We start from the raw sequence: 16,114 nt of genomic DNA on the forward strand, positions 1-16,114 counted from the left end.
TGAATCTTCTCACTAGTTTATGTTCACCCAAACTTTCACATCCTTCAATACTCAAATAGCATGATAATGCAGATCTGGCTATGCAGATTCCACTATAACTCAATTCAGACTGAAAAAGTTCTGCTAAGAAGTTAACAGCTTCACTCACAGACGAATGAACGGAATCAATGCCCTTTTTGCGAGCATACACTTTCCACTTTTGTATGTAGTGAGCATAGTTATTACTGTCTAGATGTGCCAGATCTCCACGAAGCACAGATGAGTTGTGAAGCTAGCTGCAAAAACCCTGACTGTTTGAGTCTTTTTCTGATACTTTGCACAAAATCAGCTGCAGTGTTCTTGCCAGTCGATGCTGACACTCCTTTCCTGGTAAGCCGATTAGATCTGTCCTTGCCGACATCAGTACTGGTACTTCTGTGAGCATGTTGGCAATCCTGGCGTACCAAGGTTGGCTTGGCCAGAAAGGTTCCACCACTATTCCTTCTGCCTGGTCTCTCTTATGCGCACTGAGTAATAAGCATCTTTTAAGTCCAATGAAGCAAACCAACAACCAGGTGTCACAAGAGAGAGAGAGCTTCTCTAAGATTCTCCATTTTGAAATGGTGGTATTCAACGCTTTTATTCAACTGTTTCAAATTTAGAATCATTCTGATCCTACCATCTTTTTTGGGGCGTGCAAAGATAAAGGATACATATTCCTGGTCAGAATGAGTGCATTCAGAAATGACGCCTTTCTGTAACAGTTCTTCAATTTCAGCTGCCACAGCTTCTGTTTCTTTCTCTGAAAACCGTGCTTCATGAGCTGGCTTTTCCTGACGTGGTTTATCATTAAACTCAATGTCCACACCTTTAACCATATCCAAAATTATATTATCACTAGTGACTGAACCCCAGTCCTTGACATGTTCACTAATCTGTCCTGCCCTGAAATCCTTCACATCTTCACTAAGCGACCACTTAATGCTGTCTAACTGTAGGTAGAAGTCTCTCACCTCATCTTGTTCACCATCTTTGTTTACATTCTCCCTCGTGATGCTCCCGACCTCTGACCTCGGTATGCCGTTTTCATTGCGTGGTAGGGATTCCCTCCCCGCTGATTGGCTGACCGGGAGCCTCGTCCTAAAAAAGGCCTGTTTGACTGTGAACCGGCCACGCCTGTACGGATGGAAACGACTGGCACTTTCACGTGAAGTGTTCCTGATTTTAAAAGTTTCCTTGGCTGATCGTATCGCTTTCTCAACATCGTCAACAAAAAGTTTGTCTGATGGTTTCGTTGCCATAGATAGATGCAAAGTCTTTTGGCAAAGCACTCTGCAGTTGAAATCTCCCACGAATCGAAAGTTCTTACTGAGCGGCTCCCAAAAAGGCTATGACGTTTCCGCTCGCCGCGAGCATTTGGTTTGCGATTTCTGCGAACTGTCTGTTAGTCTCGGCGCACACCGTGCACGCATTGCCACTGGCGTGATGTTGGCTAGCAGTATTATGGAAAGCCGTTTGGCTCATAACCATTACACGTGTAATAAAACATAAATACACGTGTAATAAATGATTAATACACGTGTATTTATTTCTTATTGCACGTGTAATTTATCTTTTTTCTTACACTATGGAATAGCATAATGATTAAATACACGTGTAATAAATATTTCATACACGTGTAAGAAATGATTAAATACACGTGTAATTAATATTTCATGCACGTGTAAGAAATGTTTAAATACACGTGTAATTATTTATTACACGTGTATTTAATTATTTTTTTACACGTGCGTGAAATATTAATTACACGTGTATTAATTATTTCTTGCACGTACATGAAATATTTATTACGCGTGTATTTAATAATTTCGTACACGTGTATGACATTTTTATTACACGTGTATTTAATCATTTCATACACGTGTAAGAAATGAATAAATACGCGTGTAATAAATATTTCGTACAAGCGTTAAAAATGCAGGAATCACGTGGTTAAGCGACTTAAAAACTCGGACTGGGAATCCACATGAAAAACACTCTATGCGTCTTCATCGCCTCGCTTTGCCCTTTGCCGGAACAGCTCAAGATGGCGGGAGGTGTTGCTTTGCAAGTCGTATATTTTCCGATTCAAGTTTTAATTTATTACAGGTGTATTTAATGATTAAAATACACGTGTATTTAAATCATTTACTACACGTGTATTTAATAATTTCTTACACGCGTATAAACTATTTCCTGCACGTGTATTTAATCATTTCTTACACGTGCATGAAATATTTATTACACGTGTATTTAATCATTTCTTACACGTGCATGAAATATTTATTACACGTGTATTTAATCATTTCTTACACGTGTATGAATCATTTATTACACGTGCATAAATCATTTATTACACGTGTATTAATCATTAATTACACGTGTATTAATTATTTATTACACGTGTACTAATCATTTTTTACACGTGTAATGGTTATGAGCCAAACGGCTTTCCAAAAGCAGTCGCTGGCTTTCTCTCTGTCATCTGTCCAACTGCCGAATGTAATGTGTCCGCCGCTGTAACCAACGCGTCAGCTGCTTTCCCCACAAGCTTCTGAACATTAAAGCCGGAGTCTCATGTCGACCTTTTTTGCCATCTTATCAATGTTCCCTTTCTCAATGACTTCCTCATTCAAAAAAAAAAGGGGGGGGGGGTCTTGTTTCCAAGCAGTTTCCTGGTGTTAAAACCGCACTCATCTTCTCTTTAAGTTTAGGTTCCGGCATTCGCACAGTAAACCTACTTTTGGTAATATTTGCCAACTTCTCATTCACAGGCATACCCACTGGCTCAACCACTTCCAGATCCGCTTCCATCTGGGAAAACACATCACTATCCTGACTGTCCAGCACTACGCAAAAGCCACTCTCACTCTCATCGTCAACATGTTGCGTATTGCTAGGTTCACTAGCCTTCTCAGAGTCTCTTTGAATCTGAGTGCTGTTACTGTTAGATTCACCAACAGTCTGAGTGCCGGATTCACCGGCGAGAGAAGTTTGCTGGTTACGAATTTTCACACCACTTCCCGTGGCACAGTCATCGGCCTCGCCCGCCGTGTCAGATAATTCTTCATTTGTGTCATCACACATTTGCACTTTAGCAGCCAGTTCGTTGTAGTTTTCCTCTAAAGAAACTACTTTGTTCATAATTTGGCTCATCATGGTTTGCATGGATTTTAGAATGTCTGTCTGTGTCAAAGAGTCCTCCAACTTTGCAGTACTCGTACTGGCGGTAGCGTCACCTTCTGCCGCCATTGTCCCCACACGGCTCGCACGAACAATTAAAATCCGAAGAAAAAGTGCACCTCACCTGACCATCGATGTCCGAATTGCACACACTGAATTCCAATCTCAAAGAGAAATCACACACACAGAATATAATTCGTCTAAAAGAGAAAGAGATCTCTTATTTTACACAAATTCTACCAACAGTAAATTCCCTGAAGTTGCGATCCAAACGCGCGAAACCAAGAGTGAGTTCTGCGCATGCGGGCCGTTCTATTCCTTGACGTAAACGCTACTGCATGTCGAGGTTAAATCGAGTATTAGCTAGACAGTATAGTAGAGAATTCACCATGGAGAAAAAGATACCCAGTGACACAGCTTAAACCCATTCACCGTTGAATATTGCGCTGGGTGTTTGTGAAACCAATGTCAAACCGATTAACAACCCGTGGCATCATTCGCAATCGTGTTGTGCTTTTTTTGTAAGGATTTTCCCCATTTAAATCTTTTGAAGTACGTCTTCAAAACGGCTGTAAAGGTTTACTGCTCCAATTGTACAAGAAAGTTGGGTTTGGATGACTGTGTTGGATGACTGTGTTGGATGACTGTGTTGGATGACTGTGTTGGATGACTGTGTTGGATGACTGTGTTGGATGACTGTGTTGGATGACTGTGTTGGATGACTGTGTTGGATGACTGTGTTGGATGACTGTGTTGGATGACTGTGTTGGATGACTGTGGTGGATGCGTGTGTTGGATGACTGTGTTGGATGACTGTGTTGGATGACTGTGTTGGATGACTGTGTTGGATGACTGTGTTGGATGACTGTGTTTGGATGACTGTGTTGGATGCGTGTGTCAGTGTGACATGAGAAACGTGCCTATTACACAAACACAAACATATTATAAGGGATTGGGGGGGGGGGGGGGGGGAGGGGGGAGATGGGGATTTGACTTTGGAGGGGGAGTGGGGTAAGGGGGAGAGGGCTGCGAGGTTAATAACCTCTATGGCTCTCCTTCTCTGAGTGAGTGCGGTGTGGATTATTTGTTATGTGTACGCCGCGTGTATGTACAGCGCTTTGAGCAGGGTTAAATCCTGGATACATGCGCGCTAGAAATATTATGCATTATTATTATTTAAGTTATTGAGACATCCCAGTGCACTACAGGATTTATAGAGCAAATCGAGAATTTCAATAATTATTTTCGAGATTTGCTCTATAAATCCCTTAGTGCACTGGGATTGTTTCAATAACGATATTGTCAGTACCGCCAGAGAAAAAAGAAGATTCAAAACGCACATTTTGCTACGCGCATTTGGATAGGCGTAACTGTGTGGTCAGGTTTGTGTCAGATCTACTTTTGTGTGGGCTGTCTCAAGTGTGTCGTGCTTTCGTCACACGCAAACTCTTGTTTTAATTTCTGTTGGTAAATTCCAGAGTAGCGTTAAGCTAAAAAGTGATGATCTTTCATACAGACCTCATTTCAACTCGGAGAAAGGACTGTGCTCTTAATTATTTGCGATTCGAAACCTTCATCGAGCTTCGACAGATTGACTGTGCAGAGTGTTGCCCCTTGAATTGTCTCCAAGGCCACGGTTAGCACATTTTCAAAGTAAATGTGGTATGTTTCTCGTGTTGTATCTTCACTCATTGGGGAGTCTGGTACTATATATGAACGGTAAGAATGCTCTGAACTCTACACGTATTATATCCCCATCGTTTGTTTGTTCACATTTGCCCAACATGTTAATTTGCTGCGGGGTTTATGTCGTCTGCTAGGCGGCTAGGGCAATCGAACCACTGAACTGCAGTCTCATTTGAAAAAAAAAAATTGCTCGTCTGCACGCATGAGGCAGGCTGGTAATAAGTTTTATACATGGTAAGAACGTTCTTAACCCTAAACGTTTTCGATTCCGATTGTTGTTGCCTTGAAATAATAATTCGGAAACCATTCATTTACTGAACTGATGCAGTCGTATTTCAGTGTAGTCTACTATCACAGAGTCGACTTTCAAATGGGTACGTTATCGGAATAACACTTGTGTTTTCTGTTTGCCGCTGGGAATTTTATACTAACTCATCGTTTTGTAATGTGGTTAATAAGCTACATGCCACTAACACGGCATATGAGAAGAATCTTTGCAAGTCAAAACGAGAAGAGACCATTGTGGAAGAGACACAGCCGCTTCTATTTTTAGATCAGTGGGATTCTCTGTGGCACAGGCGCCTGCAATCTGTCAGAAAAAAACACTTCTGCTTTGAGCCGCAGGAAATTTATGGTTATTTTTTGGTAAAGTGGAGAATATAAGCTACATGTCATTAATTAATTCTGAGGATGAGAGTACAGTCTCGCTTAGGCAAAGGGCGTAAGAATACGCTCTGTGGAAAAGTTAGCGCACTCCAAGAGTGCGCTAACAGATTTAAGCCCATCGCCATTAGCCAATCAACTGGTTCACATCAGTCATGTGACACCAGTACTTACTGACAATTTAAGTTATTGAGACATCCCAGTGCACTACAGGATTTATAGAGCAAATCGAGAATTTCATTATTGAACGAAGCGCATAGCGCTGAGTTCAATAATTATTTTCGAGATTTGCTCTATAAATCCCTTAGTGCACTGGGATTGTTTTAATAACGATATTGTCAGTACCGCCAGAGAAAAAAGAAGATTCAAAACGCACATTTTGCTACGCGCATTTGGATAGGCGTAACTGTGTGGTCAGGTTTGTGTCAGATCTACTTTTGTGTGGGCTGTCTCAAGTGTGTCGTGCTTTCGTCACACGCAAACTCTTGTTTTAATTTCTGTTGGTAAATTCCAGAGTAGCGTTAAGCTAAAAAGTGATGATCTTTCATACAGACCTCATTTCAACTCAGAGAAAGGACTGTGCTCTTAATTATTTGCGATTCGAAACCTTCATCGAGCTTCGACAGATTGACTGTGCAGAGTGTTGCCCCTTGAATTGTCTCCAAGGCCACGGTTAGCACATTTTCAAAGTAAATGTGGTATGTTTCTCGTGTTGTATCTTCACTCATTGGGGAGTCTGGTACTATATATGAACGGTAAGAATGCTCTGAACTCTACACGTATTATATCCCCATCGTTTGTTTGTTCACATTTGCCCAACATGTTAATTTGCTGCGGGGTTTATGTCGTCTGCTAGGCGGCTAGGGCAATCGAACCACTGAACTGCAGTCTCATTTGAAAAACAAAAATTGCTCGTCTGCACGCATGAGGCAGGCTGGTAATAAGTTTTATACATGGTAAGAACGTTCTTAACCCTAAACGTTTTCGATTCCGATTGTTGTTGCCTTGAAATAATAATTCGGAAACCATTCATTTACTGAACTGATGCAGTCGTATTTCAGTGTAGTCTACTATAACAGAGTCGACTTTCAAATGGGTACGTTATCGGAATAACACTTGTGTTTTCTGTTTGCCGCTGGGAATTTTATACTAACTCATCATTTTGTAATGTGGTTAATAAGCTACATGCCATTAACACGGCATATGAGAAGAATCTTTGCAAGTCAAAACGAGAAGAGACCATTGTGGAAGAGACACAGCCGCTTCTATTTTTAGATCAGTGGGATTCTCTGTGGCACAGGCGCCTGCAATCTGTCAGAAAAAAACACTTCTGCTTTGAGCCGCAGGAAATTTATGGTTATTTTTTAGTGGGGCTCCTATGTTGCAGAATCACTCAACAATTAATCACATCTTGTGACAAACATCACACTTCGTGATATTGTTCCTTATGATGTTTTAAATGATTTCAGATACAGAGCCACTTCAGAAATTGATTTTTGTGTTTATAATAATGAATAAAAGGCTGCACCTACAGCAGACGATTTTCATACCAAAAGCCATCAGCAGTAAATATTTCCAACTCAGCAAATGTAAACTTCAATTATTAACAATGCACCAGAAGTTGTCTGGTGATAATATATACATGAAATAAATATTTTCATGGGTACTTTTGTGTTCTGTCATTTAGTTTTATATTTTTTTTAGAAAAGTATATATCCGCAGCTAGAAAATTCAAGATGGCGGCCTCCGTACCAATGCGTGTTTTGATTGAGCGAAAACAACGTTTGTGAGGGTAAGTTTTTAAGATTACCCTTTCATTCACCAATTTCACGTCATTATAATCTTTATTTGTCCCCTCGGATCTGTTTTTGATCGGCTGAAGCGCTGAAATGCTGCACACTTTCAAATCTTGCTGAAACTGGATTGTGATAGATCTAGATCTATCTGTTGATTGAATGAAAGGAAACCATGCTCGCCACCCACATGATTTTGGACAAGTTAAAAGAACTTTGAATAAAAGGCAAGGAGACAGAGATTGTTCAAGGCATGATAATTAGTCCTGCCTATTATAAAGGACTTGACTTTCCATAAGTTTCTAAAAAAACTGAGGGGGGAGGGGGAGTGACTTAGCGGAGTGAGTAGGCCACAGTGACATGTACTAACTAGTAGGAGGGCCAGCTTGGAGAAAAAAACCATTCCCCAGGTCTCTACGGTCTTGTGATCCATTCCCCATGTCTCTACGGTCTTGTGATCAAACTTTCAAAGATGATAGCTAAAAGACAAGAGTATGCAATAAACTTATGTGCTAATGAAATGAGTGGTTTTGAAAAAAGTGGTACCTCTCTCTGAGTCTGAGTCTCAACACTGTTACGATTTTGGTGTGTTACTTTTTTTTCTCAACCTTTTACTTAATTTAGGTTGACCGTGCATTGATGTGCATTTTATTTTAACAGAATATACAACTGAGGGTTACACCACATGCGGGTTCCTGAGAACAAGAGTGCTGCGTGAATACATTATGAGCAATTCTGCCGGTGCCACACAAACGAGCTGATTTCACCATTACTATCAAGGTTGGTACCTAATACCTCCAGAGTAGCTGAACAGTTTGCATCTTTTTTTTTGATAATTAACAAGTATGCACACATATACGTAAGCTACCTCTGTGAAGTTGGTGGGTTTACCATACCCTCACAAGGGTCAACATTCTGTAAGCGACTGTTAGAATTCTAATGAATGTAGCGGCCAGCAAGATTTAAGAATCAGTTGGGTAACTGTATTGTATTGACCTTAAATAGTAAGAATTATACAAATAGTTAAAATACAATTTTTGCATTTTATCTTTTGTGTGAAGACTTTGGCTAACTCTCTGAGATAGTAAACATTATTCAAATAAAATTGTCACTTTTCAGCTTTTCTATGAAGGGTACCCCAGGTGGATTTCCTACACCATGGATTTGGAGGAGGCCAGACATCTAAGACAGTCTGCTTCTCATCCCAGCTGATTTCAGTTTTCTGCTTATGAAGTGTGCATCGCTATGGAAAAGGATTCAGCCATTTTTTGCTCACCACATTGCCAAAGCCATTGGCCCCGAGAAGTCACCCTGCCTGCCCATGTTTCACAGTTTTACAGACTGTGATACTGTGTTGTTCTTCGGTGGTATTGGGGGCTTGACAAGTATGGCATGCATTAGTAGACATCACACAATCTTTCCTCGGGTTGTCTGCTCTTCTTTGAGAGCTAAGTACTACTGACAGGTCAGTTCAAGAGCATTTTGTGGTACTTCTGCAGGACAAAACCAAACTTCCTGGGTGTGAACAGTGCTAGAAGGTACCTCTTCAGTCAAAAGCGCTGCCAAATTCCCCAAAACACCCTTACAAGTAACGTGCTGTTGCAGGACATGAGTTTGAGAAGAGCAATCTACCAATTAGACTACGTCAGTAAATATACAATCAGGCAAACAACCCAACACCAATTGTGGGGCTGGCAGTCCAAGGCTGGAAAGTGGGAGTTATTTTGGACGAGCCTTCAAGAGGTATCCAGCATGTGCTGAGAACGCATGAAGTGTGGAAGTGCTGTTCAACAAAACGCTGCAAAGAAGAACTGAAGAGCTCTGCTCTCTGCAGCTGTGCTTGCATGCCTGTGAAAATCAGCAAATTAAACTGTGTAAAAATATTATTGCACCCATTTTCGTACCCCAACTCAAACATTCATTCCCTTATCATTTTATTCAAACTTTTTATGCCAGTAAAGGCTCTCACAAATGGCACATCTTTCAGATAAAAGAAGATTTAGTTACAGGGGTCACATGACCGTCGCCAAATAAGGGTACCCTTAACGTGGCAAAGGGGATGTGATCACAACTTTAGGTACCCATTAAAAAGTCAAAAAAAATTCATGAGGCACAACATCTATCCAGAACAGGATGAATACTTTTTAGTGTTATGTCATTATTATACCTTTCATTTTTATCAATTTGATTTTTGGGGTACCCTTATTTAGGCGGCGGTCACATAACCCATGTAAAGTCAATCTTTTATATTAAAAGAGTTCCAGATAGCCACGTTGTGTGCCCTTAATAGCATAGACAAATGGAATAAAATGGCACAGGAATAAATGTTTTCGTTTTGGTACGAACATTTGTGCGATAGTTTTTTGTTGGCACAGGTTAGGTAAGCCAACGATTCTTCAACCCTGCCACCCACGCCGTCCAACCAATCGCTGCACCATTGATCATGTATACATGTATTGTTATGTTTTAACAATTGTTTCTGTTAGTTTCTATTGCAAGAGAATGACTTGTAGCATCAAATACGCCTGAATACCTTTTTCACAGGCGGCCATTTTGATTTTTTTTAAAAACTACTGATTTTTAAATTTTTCTCGGTTCCTCTGTGTCAGGTTTTGTTAAGCACATAAAACCATACATTTATACCAAATTTGGTGTTTGTCACATGAAATGAAATATGCCTAACATACCCAACCATTTTTACTGGCGGCCATTTTGAATTTTGTTAAAAAAACAACCGATTTTTTAATTTTTCGCGGTGGCTCTGTATCAGGTTTTGTTAAGCACATAAAACTGTACATGTATGCCAAATTTGGTGTTTGTCACAAGAAATGATTGATTTTGCAACATAGGAGCCCCACTATTTTGGTAAAGTGGAGAATATAAGCTACATGTCATTAATTAATTCTGAGGATGAGAGTACAGTCTCGCTTAGGCAAAGGGCGTAAGAATACGCTCTGTGGAAAAGTTAGCGCACTCCAAGAGTGCGCTAACAGATTTAAGCGCATCGCCATTAGCCAATCAACTGGTTCACATCAGTCATGTGACACCAGTACTTACTGACAATTATTATTATTACTATTATTATTTATCTGCTCGGATTTTTTTCCTTGCTTTATAATGATAATTATGTAGTTTAAAGTTGGTGTCTATGTCAGACCGCCATATCACGTAAAAGTCCTCGGATAATCTGCTAGAAGTCCAGACGGCAGATAACACCTAAACACCTGTGTACTTATAGCTTTTTACTTGTTGCTTCTTTTTGCTGCCAACTTTTTAAGGAGAAAACGACCCGAATGAGATGATGTTTGGGAATAACTCTGTCGGGTTTGTGTGGGTTGTGAGAGAGTGAATACTCTTGCTTTTTGTGAGTTAAACTTTCCCACGTGACATTAATATTATAGGCCAGTCCCTAGCGAGGGATGTGTCTGAAACACGTGGACAAGGAGCACGTGTTGAAAGCTTGGCTTTGGTCAAAACAAGAGTATTCACTCTAACACACCCCATACAAACCCGACAGAATTATTCCCGAACATCATCTCATTCGGGTCGCTTTCTACCCAAAAAGATGGCAGCAAAAAGAAGCAATTTCCGGAGTTCTTATTTCCGAGCAATGGGATAAGAAAATACGGTGAAATGGAAGGATATGAAATAGTTTCGTGTGTGTGTGTTCTTTCACAGTGACAGGGTTTCCGCTATGGGGCGCCGTGGCTTCAGTGGGAATCGTGTGTACCATCTACACAGCTTTTGTAAGTACAACGGAACCCCGATATTAAGAGCTCAATAATCTAAGAAAAAAATCAGGTCTTAATAAGGAGGGAGTCTTAAAATGGGGGTCAATTTACAGAGGTTATGAACAGAAAGTCCGAGAAAAAAGGTCTTAGAAAGAGAGAGGGGAGTCTTATATTGCGGGGTCTTAAAAGGGAGGTTTCGATTGAAATACACTGCACGTTCTGACTGTAGCACGCTAGTAGTGTGCGCGTGCCTGTCAAGCTTTTGTAGACTACAATTGTGACCCTCCACCACGGAATGAGTCGCATGTCACCTTTGCATGATTTTCATATTTTTACATTTTCCTAAAGAGTTTTTTTATGCTCTATCCAGTGGTGAAACCCGTTTTAGAAAAGAGAAAAAACTGTTTGAGTTATAAGCCTGTGACTGAGGTGACCCCCACACTGTTACCAAACACTCCCCGGACTTACACTAAGCCTAGCGCAGAACCGCGCGAGGTGACATGCGACTCATTTCGTGGTGGAGGGTCACAATTATACCTCTGACGTGTAAACTAAAACAATTATGACGTAATCTCATGGATTGTTTGCATGATACCCGATCTGGTCAAAAATTGTACGATGTATGGTTGTTGGCTCACGTAAGTGTAGCCTATGCGATCGCAACTTTGTCTGTCTGTGCGTGCGTGTGTGCGTACGTGTGTGCGTGTGTATGTCTGTGGTAGAAACTTTAACATTTCGTCATTTGAAGACGTCACATTATGGCGTAAGAGGGTTAGACGTCACGCGAAGGAATTACTGAAAGTCTCGGTCATTGTTATTTTGAGCGGGCCGAGACTAGTTGGCAGTCGTGTCCCTGTAAGTAGGCTACATGCAGACAGACAGATCTAGATCTAGTGTCTCGCTTTCTTGCACAATGTCACCTACGCTTACTCTGTGTGTGTGTGTGTGTGTGTGTGTGTGTGTGTGTGTGTGTGTGTGCGTGTGTGTGTGTGTGTGTGTGTGTGTGTGTGACGGAGTGATTGAGTTTGTGTTACTGTTTGTCTATTTCTTACGTGAGCCTTGAAGGCTTCGCCTCTTGTTGGATGTTGGTTTGGTTTTTTGCTTAAAAAAAATGTAATTGTTTGTTTATTTGTTTGTTTGATTTTTGTTGGGGCTGAACATTGTGATGGGTTTTTGGGAGGGTTTAGGTGCGGAAGGTGAATGGGCGGGTGAGTCCTGAGTGTAGCTGCGTGGGAGGGTTGGTTACCTGACTGACTAGCTTGCTTCTTTCTCTGGTGAGTTGATGAGTAGGTTATTGAACGGCGGGGTCGAGTGATTCGAAGAAAGAAAGGTCCGCGAAGGCTTCTTTTGTGGGACATTTTCTTCACTTATTTCTTTGTTTCAAAATGTACAAGGCTTGTTGATTTTTTTCACCAAAGCTGAAATATGAACAAGTATTTATAAACCAAAAACAACAACCAAAAACTAAAAATCTGACAAAAACCAGTGCTGATTCCGGAACAGGGTGGCATGAAGGCTGTGCTGTGGGCGAACTGTTTCCTGGTGGGAATGATACTGGCTGGACTGTTCGCTGTACTGATTCGGGGCTCGATGGAGGTGGGCGGGTTCACTGTCGCTTGGGACGCAATGAAGAAATCCGGGCGTGTGTTCTTTGACGAGTAAGCTTTGTGTTACACCATTTGGTTTATTGATCAATTTGTTTAATTTTTTTTTATCTATTCATCTCTCTATTTTATTTTATATATTTTATTCATGTATTAAATATCTGTGAATGTATTGTTTTGTCAATAACAAACGTTCCAACAGCCTACCTTTCTTGTTTTTTTATTCTGAATTTTGGAACGTTGGCAGTCTCCTTGTTTTTGGATTTATTTCATCTGTTCATCTATTTATTTATTTCTCTATTTATTTGATTGATTGATTGAATTAGTTAGTTACTTAGTTAGTTAGTTTTGCAGATTAACATAAGTGGCTTTTTAAAAGATGATTTAGAACTAGAAAGAAAAAAGCCAGTTTGTATTAAAACCATGCAGACTGTTGATGTTAGGTGATTGTCTATCTGAAGGGTGGCAGGGGCGGATTAGGGTGGGGGGTAACAGGGGTTCCGAACCCCCCTCCCCCCCCCGGCTGTCAATTTTTTTTTAATACTAACTTTAAAAGAAATAATGAGTGGTAATTGCTGACACCAGTTGATCATGTTTAAAATCAAGGATAAGCCATACATTTTTCATAAAATAGCTAAAACTATTCGGCTTCAGGGGGGCTTCGCCCCCCAGACCTCCCAACGGGGCCTTGCCCCCGTACCCCACAAGGGGTCTACCCCTGGACCCCAGGTTGTACCCCCCCCCCCCTCTGGCTTAACTGCTCCGCCCCTGGGTGGCACGTATCTCATGTAAAACGCCATGTGAGATCTGAGATCGTGATCCCAATCGTTGACATGTTTAAACGATTCAATAAGTCAAAATCCAAAAACAGATAGACTGCTAACGGTCCAACATTTAGAGTTAAGAAATAAGACGGCACATTTTTGGAACGTCTCCTCTCCAAAGCAAAACATTGATAAGTACGACGACCAAATATTCCGTAAAGTGGACAGACGGACAGACACTTATGGTACAGATAATGAACTTAGCTTCGAAAGCGTTGCTGATATATGATCAGTCTCTGACGAGAATGATAGCCAGAGTCATTATACTATACATATGTTAATTAATAGATATAATATTAATCGTAATTGAACTTAGCTTCGAAAGCGTTGCTGAAATATGATCAGTCTCTGGCGAGAATGATAGCCAGAGTCATTATACTATACATATGTTAATTAATAGATATGATATTAATCGTAATTAACTATTCTTGTTTGTTTCAATAAGTAACCTATATTGTTCTTGATTTTGTATTCGTTCAGTTTTCGCCCTGACCCCAATGAGCGATGGTGATTGGACAGTGCTTTTAAACGTATCAACAAGTAACCTGTGTTGTTTTTAATTCTTGTTTTATTTTGTATTCGTTCAGTTTCCGCCCTGATCCCAACGTGCGTCACAGCTTCTGGGCACTGGTGTTCGGGGGTTACTTCACCTGGGTGGCCATCTACGGGGTCAACCAGGCCATGGTCCAGCGGGCATGTACGCTGCCCACGCTCCGGCGAGCACAGATGTAAGTGGGTTCCAACCTCTGGCAATGTGAATTTAGGTGGAAAATGCTCAAGGAACTGATAGAAAGAGAAACAAGTCGCGTGAATAAATATCACAATATCTGGTCAATCTGTCGGCCTGAAACTAAAATATCAACACCGAAAATCAGTCATCACCAAGCCGCACCTAGTAGGGCTTGGCTTGGCTAGGACGTCTTCTTCTTCTTCTTCTTCTTCTTCTTCTTCTTCTTCTTCTTCTTCTTCTTCCTTTTCTTCTTTCCTTTTCTTCTTCTTCTTCTTCTTCTTCTTCTTCTTCTTCTTCTTCTTCTTCTTCTTCTTTGTTCATGGGCTGAAGGTCCCACGAACACTCTTGTTTTTTGCACGAGTGGGTTTTTACGTGTATGACCGATTTTATCCCCCCCCCCCTCCCTATTTGGGAGACCGAGACGGATTGCGCTTGTAATGGTAAAGCATGCGAATGCATTATCTAATTTGCATACACCAATTTTCTTTAATTCTGTGAACATGTTCAGAGTCAACATGAAATATCTATATATTTGTGGATTGAAAAGAAGATAAGAAATACAATTATTTTTAAATCTGTAAATGAAAATCCGATTTAGTTGGCACCTTTCATGTGTTAACTAATAAATTAGCTGGTGTTGTTGTTTCAAGCTGAACCCGGACCGAATCAAAGATTGCTTGACCAAAATGTCAATCAATTCGGCTGGAAAATGAGGTCGTCACAGTGCCGCCCCAACTTTCACTAAAAGCCGGATGTGACGTCATCAAAGACATTTATCGAAACACACAGACCACAACACTTGTCTCGATTTCTGATCGATCTGAAAACATTTAGTTAAAACTTTACTAAATGTAAAAAGACAAAATATATATGAGGATGCAAAAGTCAGGATTATACACGTCTCATGTGTACACTTGATAGTTTTGTGTGTGCAGCGCTCTGTGGCTGAACGTGCCCAGTCTGTGGATCATTCTCTACGTGGGCTGTATGATCGGCGCCGTGGTCTATGCTTTCTACAGCAAGTGCGACCCCATCTCAGCCGGACTCATCGACAGCAAAGATCAGGCGAGTGTTTATTTAAATCCAAATCAGTGAAACTGCAACCTTTACGCTTGTATCCGAAAAAATTGGGTCTGATTTCACCAACGAAAGTTTGAAAAGTTCTGAATACAGAACAACATTTTTAGAAATACTGCATCTTTGAAATAAGCAAATGGACGTCTTTCTTGTTTTACTCTCTGTTCTTCCTTCTTCTACCCTTTTCTTATCACCCCCCCACCGCCCTGTTTTTATCTTGCTTTTGTGTTTGTATTCATATTCTCAAATAAGTTTGATGAATATGTGCACCATCGTGTTTATAAAATGTCTGTCATGTTACACGGAGGATTCGCTAATATATAAAGCATTACGCCTGAGTACGGATCCCCAATGCAATATCAAAATAGTCGAATTCCAAAAATAACTGTGTCGGGTTTGTATGTGTTGTGAAAGAGTGAATACTCTTAGTTTTTACTCAAACAAACATTGGAGGGGCCGATCACGAGCGAGGGGTGTGTCGGAAACACGTGAACAGGAGCACGTGTGTCTTTATTTGTCTGAGGAAAAGCAAGGGTATTCACTCTTTCACAACCCATACAAACCCAACAGAGTTATTTCCGAAAATTGTCTTTTGAATAGAGTTTTGTTGAAAGCAAAGTGACGGGTGAAGTGTTGCGTGTCACAGTTGCTGCCGCTGTTCGTGATGGACGTCCTGGGGGACATCACGGGGTTGCCGGGACTCTTCGTCGCCTGCCTCTTCAGCGGGGCACTCAGGTCAAACATAATACAGTGGTACCCCCCCCCTCCTCCTCCTAGTAAAACCCCCGGATTCAAGACTTACTCC

General features: G+C 40.9%; 1 protein-coding gene and 1 long non-coding RNA gene across 2 annotated transcripts in view; both read left to right on the forward strand.

Moving 5' to 3' along the window:
- LOC138958310 (sodium-coupled monocarboxylate transporter 1-like) overlaps positions 1 to 16,114 on the forward strand; it is a 52,875-nt gene that overhangs the window by 22,525 nt on the left and 14,236 nt on the right. The window contains exons 5-9 of the mRNA XM_070329420.1: positions 11,022 to 11,089; positions 12,578 to 12,732; positions 14,090 to 14,230; positions 15,168 to 15,297; positions 15,956 to 16,044. Coding sequence (XP_070185521.1) covers positions 11,022 to 11,089; positions 12,578 to 12,732; positions 14,090 to 14,230; positions 15,168 to 15,297; positions 15,956 to 16,044 — 583 coding nt within the window. The remainder of the gene's footprint in view (positions 1 to 11,021; positions 11,090 to 12,577; positions 12,733 to 14,089; positions 14,231 to 15,167; positions 15,298 to 15,955; positions 16,045 to 16,114) is intronic.
- LOC138958309 (uncharacterized) lies at positions 6,919 to 8,758 on the forward strand. The gene is made up of 3 exons (XR_011453369.1): positions 6,919 to 7,342; positions 8,004 to 8,123; positions 8,463 to 8,758. It is a non-coding gene; the product is annotated as an uncharacterized lncRNA (long non-coding RNA).

The sequence above is a fragment of the Littorina saxatilis genome, linkage group LG2 (assembly GCF_037325665.1).
Source record: "Littorina saxatilis isolate snail1 linkage group LG2, US_GU_Lsax_2.0, whole genome shotgun sequence".
Taxonomy (NCBI): domain Eukaryota; kingdom Metazoa; phylum Mollusca; class Gastropoda; order Littorinimorpha; family Littorinidae; genus Littorina; species Littorina saxatilis.